The sequence below is a fragment of the Camelina sativa genome, chromosome 20, assembly GCF_000633955.1.
Source record: "Camelina sativa cultivar DH55 chromosome 20, Cs, whole genome shotgun sequence".
NCBI classification, from domain to species: domain Eukaryota; kingdom Viridiplantae; phylum Streptophyta; class Magnoliopsida; order Brassicales; family Brassicaceae; genus Camelina; species Camelina sativa.
Genome location: NC_025704.1, coordinates 28,404,424 through 28,415,618, shown reverse-complemented (window position 1 = coordinate 28,415,618; position 11,195 = coordinate 28,404,424). Strand labels below are relative to the sequence as shown.

Here is an 11,195-nt window from a genome sequence, read left to right as displayed (position 1 = left end):
AATCTATGGAAGGTTGGAAAAGATGATCCAAGGAGAGTGAAACATGCTTTGAAAGTAGGAGTTTCATTGACACTTGTTTCCTTATTGTATCTCATGGAGCCTCTCTTCAAAGGCATTGGAAACAGTGCTATTTGGGCAGTCATGACCGTCGTGGTCGTCCTCGAGTTCTCTGTAGGTAAATTATAAGTCAAAACACTTAAGATTAAAATTTTACTTATTTTTGGTTTTTTATTTTTATGTACAAATGCATGAACAATTTGTGGTGGCATGGTAATATATGGATCTAGGGTAAAAACCGCAAACCCGATTCCATGTGTAAACACTATATATGCGTGGATTGTTTGATCATTTGAAATTTGGTCTCAATGCTTTATCCATGGTGGACTTTCGAGAAACTACTCATCATCCATGGACTTGATTATCTCCGGGATTACTTACTCTAGCCTTTCAATGAAACCTAGTGCTATACCTTAAACCAAAAACATCAATATAGATAATTTACTCATAAGCTATAGTGAGTATTGTTTGAATATCTTGTGCAAGATAATATGGTTTTAATGATGTAAATGGTGTTTAATTCATTCAGGTGCAACGTTGTGCAAAGGGCTTAATAGAGGACTAGGGACACTGATTGCAGGATCTTTGGCATTTTTCATTGAATTTGTCGTTAATGATTCCGGCAAGGTTTTCCGAGCTATTTTCATTGGCGCTTCAGTTTTCATAGTTGGTATGTACTTAGATATTTATTTATCAGTTTATCACTCTCTTAATTATTTTCACAATCAACCCACGTTGTATATATTAATTAAACTATTAATTACATAGATCCAAACAAATGAATAATTTTCAAAACTTATTAAACTATCACTCTCTACATTTGTCTCGACAGTTAATATTTGTACTATTAATTATACTTTTTCTTTTATGTAACAGGAGCCTTGATAACATATTTGAGATTTATTCCATACATAAAAAAGAACTACGACTACGGCATGCTTATATTTCTCTTGACGTTCAATCTAATAACAGTGTCGAGTTATAGAGTTGATACTGTGATTAAGATTGCACATGAGAGATTCTATACTATAGCCATGGGTGTTGGTATTTGCCTCCTCATGAGCCTTTTGGTTTTTCCTATATGGTCTGGTGAGGACCTTCACAAATCCACCGCCGCTAAGTTGCAAGGCCTCTCTTCTTCCATCGAAGGTACGTACTTCAGTATCATAGATTCAAAATAGTTTGTCCACACGGCTGTGGTCTAGTAGTAGGAAAGAATTAGAGAAAAGATGAAAGGAACTAACCTATGTTCAATCTACTCGGATCAACCGGAGTGGATCAGTATATGCAAGAAAATGGAAAACTTAGCAATTCAGAGTTTTTTTGTTTGAGTCAAGAAACATAACAAATTATGAGATTTTGCTTAAGACCATATTTTTGTATTTGGTAATGATACTCAGATGTTTTTTTTTGTGTGCAAATTTCTAACTTTGATCTAATTAATTAATTAAGCTGATAAATACGGTAATTTTTATTAGCATGTGTGAATGAGTACTTTGAGGAGGAGGAGAAAGAGAACGAAACATCAGATTTGTCAGAAGACACGATCTATAACGGATATAAGACTGTTTTAGATTCCAAATCCACCGATGAAGCACTCGTAAGTTATCTAGCTATCAAACGATCGAACATTCTTCCAACACTCCAAAAACAAAACTTTGAATGTATGTCAACATGTGTGTGGTGTATAGGCGATGTATGCAAGTTGGGAACCAAGACACACAAGACATTGCCATAGATATCCATGGAAACATTATGTCAAAATTGGATCTGTTCTTCGTCAGTTTGGTTACACTGTTGTTGCTCTTCATGGTTGCTTAAAAACCGAAATTCAGGTAACTTTATTTTTTATTTTATTTTATTTTGATACTAAGTATAAATGAATTATTGAATAACTATATATATATGAGTACATAAATTATAACCTATAGTTTAGTTAATATTGATATATATAATTTTTTAATGTTAATTTTTAAAGACTCCGAGGCCTCTTCGTGGACTCTTCAAGGATCCTTGCGTAAGACTAGCCGGAGAAATCTGCAAGGTTTTGTCGGAACTCGCTGCAAGCATTCGAAACCGACGTCACTGTTCACCGGAGATTCTCTCCGACAGTCTTCAAGTGGCATTACAAGATCTCAACATAGCCATTAAATCACAACCTAAACTCTTCCTCGGCTCTGACCAAAATGGCAGTGTTTCTCAAGGCAATAGCGGTAGACATACCACAAACGTTTCAAAACACATCAATAAAGACACAAACGACGCCGCTTCGCATCAAACTGGAACACGTCTTGACCAAAACACTGGAACGCCACGGGGCGAACGCATGTCCCGTTTTGGACCAAACGTTTCGTTTTCTAGATTGAGAGCTGATACGTTAGAACGGAGATCTGCGGCCGCGACTAGCCAAAGAAAGATACTGAGACAACAGTTGAGTATGATTGTGGTGATGACGAGTCTTGAATTCTCTGAGGCGTTACCGTTTGCCGCGTTTGCATCAATTCTAGTGGAAATGGTTGCGAGGCTTGACAATGTGATTGATGAAGTAGAGGAGCTAGGAACGATCGCCTGCTTTAAGGAGTATGATAACAGCGTTGATAAGAAGGATGTGGAGGTTCGGGTCGAGAAGCCATCTGATCTAGTGGTTGGCATAGAGTGAAAGTGCGGTTGCGAGCAGTTTTGATTTGGACCATGGATGCATGTCCATAATCTCTCTATAAAAACTCTTTTTACTTAGGTGGCTAGCTACTACACCAATATTGAGCTACATATTCCCGATTATAGTATATGATTAGATTTAAGAAGTTAAGATCGAACCAACCGGTATAATGAGGTTTGGCTTTTTCTGGTTTTATTTATTTTGGTTTAGTTTTGATGTGTTTGATTGATTCTCATTTTTGTAATGATGAGAATTGATATTTTCGGTATATGTAACATGAGGTGGTGATTTCCAAGGGTTCACTAAAAAAAAAGCTTATGCGTATATATTTCTTCTATATCTTGTGAAAGTCATAGAAATCAATGAAAAACAATAGGTAAAACACTAATACCAGCTAGCTTGTACTCCACTGAAATGCTTTATAGACCCACTTAATTTGTTTTTTCTCAACGCTTACAATACTTTACCTTCTATTTATAAATATACACATAAATAATGTAGCATTGAAAGGAAAATAATATATCATATAAATCTATAAGCTTCTGAACCAACTAATGAAAAAGATGTAACCTTTTGGGGGTTTCTTAGATATTTTTAGCATGACCCAGCTTCACATTTTCTCTTTTTACATAATTTCAATTTTAAACAAAAATTTATATAGCATGTTATATGGTCCCCCTGTAACCTTTTTGTATTAAGTGAATCATTGATCCCACAGAGAAAAAGAGTTTCAAAAATTATATCTAAGGGGACTTTTCCCTTCTATTATATATAGTTATAGACTAGATTTAAAATGGATAAAGATATATTCATGTAAACAAATCTCCTTTTTAAATAGTTTTATGAAATTTCTAGTTTTTTTCCAACAAAAAAGTTTGTAAAAATATATAAAAAATTTAATAGATATATCGTTTTAATATATATATATATATATATGTCAGATAAATAGTAATAAGATATAGCAAATAAGTAGAATGATTCAATAAGGAAAGCATTTTAGTAGAAAAAGTTTCCAAAAAATTATAACAAAACACTAAAATTTTTAACTTAGTAGATTAACATAGTAATAATAAAATAAAATAAAAGCAGAACGTAAAAGTAATATATATAGAGGTTATACATGTCAAAAAAAAAAGGTTCAACAGTGTTTCCAATTAATCATTGTAGAAGAGAAATGAAAGCATCATTACTGTCCATTCATTTTGCGACAAATTGACGTCCATCAATTTATTTTTCTATGTCGACTGCGTATTCATCAGTTAAACACCGATTTCACTGGAGAAATTCCATTTGTAAAAATATAGCTATTTTTCAAATGGAGGGACCGTCCAAATCTTAAAAGAATAAAATGTTTCCATCATCAGAAGATATATAGTCCGACTGTAAACATTTGAAGGTTTGGAATTTGTCTAGAAACCGATACAAATATTTGATGACATATATATAGATATAACTTATAATTAAAACAGATAAGAAAAAAGATATATAGACATTATGTTACGTTTGAGTGACAAAAAAAAAAAAAAAAAAAANTATGTTACGTTTTATCGGTAAAGAATGAAATAGTGCAAATCAGTTATATATTATTTTAGGTTTTATCATATTTTCGATGTGTTATTCTTAACACATTTTTGTTTAAGATGATGATTTTTTCGTTCCATCTCTAATTAAATTTCACTAGCTCAGAATCAGAAAATAAACCATATTTTTAAAACTAGTTAGCAATTAATTATAAATACATAATACTTATATATTATTTGAGGTTTTATCATACTTACAATGCATGCGCATGATTCTGCACTACAAGATTAAAATAATGAAATGAAAAATTAATCAACGGAATACATATGAAGGAAATATAAATCTATCAAATATGGATGATATTGTGAAAATATTTTTTCCACTTATTTTTCCTTTGGTAATATATATAGTAGAGAAATAAAATAAATTTATATTTGTTCATAACTCATTTTTAGCGGAAATGATGAACTTTGATTTGTAATTGTTTTCTATGTAAGTGATATTAAAAATGAAAGGAATATGAATTTTTCGTTCCACCCAATTATGTAATTATATTGTATAACCCATCAGCATCCCAAATATAATAGTTGTATGGTATGTCGGTGATATTTTCTTCCATAATTTTAATTGGGTTTCCTTTTTTTTCTTTTTTTTGTCAAACAAAGTTTTGTTGGGGTTTTTTTTTTAATAAACAACATAAAGTTTTATTGGTTGTAAACATCTTTTGCCATTTAAAACGCATTCTAATCTCTCATCATCTTTGTAGTTTGTACGGTACGAACAAGATATTGCTTTCTTATCCTTATAAAGTAACTATGTGAAGCACATGATCGTACAGGGAACATGAAATTTTTATAGTTTTATATATGGTGTTGTGTTCACAAATTATTAACAGTTTAACACATATTATGAACTATACTAAAATTATGGATATTAAAGAACAACAAAACTTAGCCCTTTAAAAAGTTGAAAAATAATTAAATATATTATTTAAATAAAAAACTAAACTTATGGTCAGACTCTCTCATAGTTCACCCACTATTCTATATACATATAGCTAGCGTACAAGAAAACGAAAACTTTTCCACATGTAAGATAATTTCACTAGGATAAATCAATAAAAGATTATATATATTCTTTCATTGAAAGTAAACAACAAAAGATAGAACTAGCTAGAAAGATATCAAAGAAAAATAATAATGAGGAACAAGGTCGAAGCACGGAGCATGGAGATTTCCATGGAAGAAGAAAGTTGTAGATCGAAGAGGAAGAAGGTTCTAAACCTTCCAAAGAAGATGAAGAAGATTCTCAAGAATCTATGGATTGTCGGAAAAGAAGATCCGAGGAGAGTGATACATGCTTTGAAAGTAGGAATCGCCTTAACACTCGTGTCATTGTTGTATCTCATGGAACCTATCTTCGAAGGTGTTGGAAAAAATGCACTTTGGGCAGTCATGACCGTCGTTGTCGTTCTTGAGTTCTCTGCCGGTAAGTATAATCAACTATAGTTTGCATTTTTCGTTTGTGATCTTATCTTAATCTACAGGAACAAAGAGATTGATTGAGAAAGATATTGTGGTTTTATTCTAAAATCGTGTGATTAGACCCGCGTATGAACAATAATTTGCACTTTTATCTATAATATAATCTCATCTTATCTTGATTTACTATTATCTATCTATTCAACGCTACAAACTCTAAAAACTCATCTAATCTTGATTTACTATTTTATCTAGACAACTTTAAAAACTTACCAATGATATTCTATACTAAAAGTCTAAAATGATGAATTCGGGATATTCGTATAACGGTAAAACACCCCTCAACTTGGAGCATATGGGTTACAAATGTGTACTTTGACGATTTTTAATATATATTTTTAAACTGATGAGTTTAAATTGGAAAAACTATATATAATTTCTGGGTGATTTATTTGTGGGGGACTAAGAATCAATTAAATAAGCGGATATTGGATCGGCTGGAAAAAGAAAAAAAAAAAAAAAAACTTTTTTAGCAGATTGCATTTTTTTTGTTGAAAAAGATTAGCGGATTGTTTTGTTGTTTAGCTAATTACGTATTGTGCAAAATATCCAGCCACATGCATGGTCTTCAATTGATAATGGTATAATATAATTCCAGGTGCAACATTACGCAAAGGATTAAACAGAGGATTAGGGACACTAGTAGCAGGATCTTTGGCATTTTTCATTGAGTGGGTTGCTATTCATTCCGGTAAAATCCTCGGTGGTATCTTTATTGGCACCGCTGTTTTCGTCATCGGTACGTATTTTGATATTATTAATCAATGAATTAATTTCCAAAACTTAAATATATATATTAATCATGTTGTATATTTATATATATGTGTAACAGGATCGATGATAACATACATGAGATTTATTCCGTACATAAAGAAACACTACGATTATGGTATGCTTGTGTTCCTTTTGACGTTTAATCTAATCACGGTATCCAGCTACCGAGTCGATACTGTGATTAAGATCGCACATGCGAGATTATATACCATTGGTATAGGTATCGCCATTTGCCTCTTCATGAGCCTTTTGGTTTTTCCGATATGGTCTGGCGATGACCTTCATAAATCCACCTTTACGAAGCTCCAAGGCCTCTCTCGTTGTATTGAAGGTACACATTCCTTAAACCAAAACATGTCACACCTTAAGTACATAATATAACTATTGTTTTTTACTCTATACGTAGCATGTGTGAGTGAGTATTTTGAGAACAAGGAGAAAGACAAAGAAACATCAGATTCTGAATCTGATGATGAAGAATTAATCTACAAAGGGTATAAGACTGTTTTGGATTCTAAATCCGCCGATGAGGCTCTCGTATGTCATCTTGAATCAAATCTTATTTCGAATCCGACTATATTAATTAATGATTGACATATCGTAATCTTTGTAAGCATAAATTACATATTGACATTTACATATAGGCAATGTATGCAAGTTGGGAGCTAAGACACACAAGGCTTTGCCATAGGTTTCCATCTCAACAATATATGAAAGTTGGATCCGTTCTTCGCAAGTTTAGTTACACTGTTGTTGCTCTTCACGGTTGCTTACAAACCGAGATTCAGGTAAATCTTTTAACTTTAAAAAATGTTATTACATATATGAATTATATAACATATACTCCCTCCGTTTCATAATATAGGATGTTTAGAGAAGTGTTTTTGTTTCATAATATAGGATGTTTCCAATTTTCTATGCAACTTTTAGATTAAATCTATATTTTATATTATGCAGTCTTATTTCTGATTGGTTAAGCTGTTTAAAAGTAACTTTTTCTTAATATGTGTGTTTTAACTAAAACATCCTATATTTTGAAACGGAGGAAGTAGTTTAGTATTTGACTCTGTTTATGTTACATTTTTTTCAAGACTCCAAGGTCTATTCGTATCCTCTTCAAAGATCCTTGTGTTAGACTAGCCGGAGAAATCTGCAAAGTCTTGTCTGAGCTCTCCGAAAGCATCCGAGACAGACGTCATTGCTCGCCAGAGATTCTCTCCGACAGTCTCGAAGCGGCACTAAAAGATCTCAACACTACAATCAAGTCACAGCCTAAGCTCTTNTGTTTCATAATATAGGATGTTTCTAATTTTCTATGCAACTTTTAGATTAAATCTATATTTTATATTATGCAGTCTTATTTCTGATTGGTTAAGCTGTTTAAAAGTAACTTTTTCTTAATATGTGTGTTTTAACTAAAACATCCTATATTTTGAAACGGAGGAAGTAGTTTAGTATTTGACTCTGTTTATGTTACATTTTTTTCAAGACTCCAAGGTCTATTCGTATCCTCTTCAAAGATCCTTGTGTTAGACTAGCCGGAGAAATCTGCAAAGTCTTGTCTGAACTCTCCGAAAGCATCCGAGACCGACGTCATTGCTCGCCGGAGATTCTCTCCGACAGTCTCGAAGCGGCACTAAAAGATCTCAACACTACAATCAAGTCACAGCCTAAGCTCTTTTTAGGCTCTAATCTCCACGGTGACATCACCAACAAACATCTAAACGGCGACGTTTCGTATTACAACGATACTAACTCAAACGACATCGTTTCGTATCACAAGGATAATAACTCAAACGGGTGCGTTTTGGGACAGACTGTAGAACAGAACGACACCGTATCTCCGCTTCCATTAAGCGTCGTTTCACTCTCTAGCTTGAGATCGGTGAAGAAATCGGCGGCGGCGATCGGAGAGAAGAGGAGACTGAGGAAACAGTTGAGCAAATCGCGGTTATGAAGAGTTTGGAGTTTTCGGAAGCGTTACCGTTTGCTGCGTTTGCGTCGCTTCTCGTGGAGATGGTAGCCAGGCTTTATACTGTGATTGATGAGGTTGAGGAACTGGGGTCTGGGTACAATCGCCTGTTTCAAGGAGTATGATAAGACTGTGGATGTGCGAGTTGAGAAACCGGTTGATCTAGTGGTTGGAGATTAAATTGATCGTGTTACGATACGGTTTATTTTATTTTGTTTGGTACGGTAGATATTGATTTGGTTTCTCTCGGTTCTTTTATGTGATTCGGTTCTCTTTTGCGATTGAATTTGGGTTTTTATTTCGGAATTTTGTAACATGAGGTGGTAATTGAAGAGTTACATTGGTTAAGAAAAAAAAATTGAACACGTTTTTACTTGGTACCTTTTGCCCTAAACCAAACAAAATTTGTAAGAAAAAAAAAAGGAAAAGAAAGAGGGCCCAACCGGGTTCGAACCGGTGACCTATTGATCTGCAGTCAATTGCTCTACCACTGAGCTATGGACCCAAGTTGTTAAATGCTCACAAAGGTTTTTATAAATCCCCTAACATATTGAGAAAATTACATTACATTCAAATAACAAAACTAGAAAAAGAAATTACAGTATAAAGCCCATCCAATTAGTGAAAAGATGCATATTTTTTGGGAAATTATTCTTCATTTAATTAATTAATATCCTATATTTTCAGTTTTGCTCCTTTATAGTTAGATTCATTTTTTTTTATCATATTGTTTTTTCTTCTTCTATATTACACAAAAATTACATATAGCTTGTAGGTGTTTTATACTTATGGTTCCCCATTTTTCCTTTTGTAAAAATTTTGTTTTCTACAAATTAAAAAATAATTGTTACCAAATTATCACTTCCAGAATAGTTTTTTTTAAAAGGTTATTTTAATGATGTCACATTAACGATGTCACAAAAGATGTTATAATAGTGTGGTCCAATTAATCATTGTAATAGAGAAATGACAGATCGTATAAAGATGATAGTAGTGCATAATCCTAATGAGATTTTTAAAAGAATCCATAGTGAATATAGAATACAGCTTCGTATACTAATGAATATTTTACATCAAATGTGTAATCCATAGACATTTTCATTAGTATACGAACCATGTTTGAAGCTATGTAACAATCATTGAATAGCTTCTCCAAACAAGATCGAAGGCCACGTCCGGACCCTATGAAAAGGATGAACTTTTGAAGTTGTATGGCAAAAAAGTTGATCATAACGACCCAAATCTGTACTTATGTAATTCAGATTCTGAAAACAAATGATATAAATATTAAAAAAAAATAGAAAAAATGAAATGATGTCAAAAAATGAATTTATTAGACAGAGTTAAAATAACTGAATTGATAGTTATTAACTCATTTTCAATCACTTTCAAGTCGAAGACAGAATTATGGAACATATCAGCAAACATATTCAAAGCAAGATCAAAGTGTTCATGATCAACTTGCATTGAAAATACTGAATGGTCCAATTTAGTTTCTCCATATACCTCACTATTATGTCTATTATCTCTGTGGACATAATCACTGAACTAAAAAAGAATGTTATTTGCATAAAAATTTCAATTTTTTTTTAAAAATTAATCAATGATTTTTTAAATATATTGCATAATTAATTTCAAAAAAAAAATTAATGACAACTCTTATTAGTTATTACATCAATGATTTTTTAAAGAAAAATCAAAAGAATATTTCTTAATTAGTTGATAAATGGTATCAAACTTATTAGAAATTATTAACAAAAGCAGTATGTAAACAATGTTCCTTCACATTGGCTTATTTAAGCTGATCAATTAAAGTTGTTGACAAAAAAAATCATTGAATATGTGTTTTGATAAAGAAATGTTTTTGAAATTAATTATGCAATAGGTTGTTAATGTGTGGTTGTGTGGTTGAAAAAAAAAATCATTGAATATGTGTTTTGATTAAGAAATGTTTTTGAAATTAATTATGCAATAGGTTGATAAATCATTGATTTCGTATGTTAAGAAAAGTTTTTTTGTAATTGTTTTATCCAAATAATATTATTTTGTTTAAAAAATCGATGTAATAATTTATAAGAGCTGTAATTATAAATTTTCATTGAACTTAATTATGAAATAGATTTATAAAATTATTGATTTCATGATTTAAAAGATGGTTAAAAAACAATTTTACCCAAATAAAATTATTTGGTCAAGAAAATAATATTAATTTTGTCAAGAGTAATCTCCATAATTATAATATGCCTTGTCAGCGTTCTAATCATACACCATCATCGTCTACGTCATTATTTTTGACAGTTGACTAATAGTTAAATTAATCAATGGTGATTTTGACACCATTAATAAAAGTTCAGGTAGTTTATTTGAATTTTGTTAATAATTCATGTTAAAAAATACATTGTCTTATTGTTTAGGTAGAAAAATACAAGATCATTGTTTAGGTAGAAAAATACAAGAATCATTCATGTTAATAATTCTACAAATTAAAGGATCATTGTGATCAACTTATCACTTCCAGAAAAGTTTTTTTAAAAGGTTATTTTAATGATGTCACAAAAGATGTTATAATAGTGTGGTCCAATTAATCATTGTAATAGAAAAATGAGAGATCGTATAAAGATGAAAATTAGTGCATAATCCTATTGAGATTTTTAAAAGAATCCATAGGGAA

At 31.6% G+C, this 11,195-nt stretch overlaps 1 protein-coding gene, 1 non-coding gene and 1 pseudogene across 3 annotated transcripts in view; 2 read left to right on the top strand and 1 right to left on the bottom strand.

The window, feature by feature from the left end:
* The window catches only part of LOC104771919 (aluminum-activated malate transporter 14), a 7,938-nt gene extending 4,905 nt beyond the window's left edge, over nucleotides 1-3,033 (top strand). The window contains exons 2-7 of one of the 2 annotated variants that reach the window (XM_010496538.1): nucleotides 13-175; nucleotides 587-727; nucleotides 934-1,206; nucleotides 1,536-1,657; nucleotides 1,749-1,892; nucleotides 2,036-3,033. In XM_010496538.1, coding sequence (XP_010494840.1) covers nucleotides 13-175; nucleotides 587-727; nucleotides 934-1,206; nucleotides 1,536-1,657; nucleotides 1,749-1,892; nucleotides 2,036-2,716 — 1,524 coding nt within the window. In that variant the 3' untranslated portion in view covers nucleotides 2,717-3,033. The remainder of the gene's footprint in view (nucleotides 1-12; nucleotides 176-586; nucleotides 728-933; nucleotides 1,207-1,535; nucleotides 1,658-1,748; nucleotides 1,893-2,035) is intronic. The other variant, XM_010496539.1, reaches the window with a different exon arrangement.
* Nucleotides 5,303-8,897, top strand: LOC104771920 (annotated as a pseudogene).
* Nucleotides 8,958-9,029, bottom strand: TRNAC-GCA. The gene has a single exon. It is a non-coding gene; the product is annotated as a tRNA-Cys (tRNA).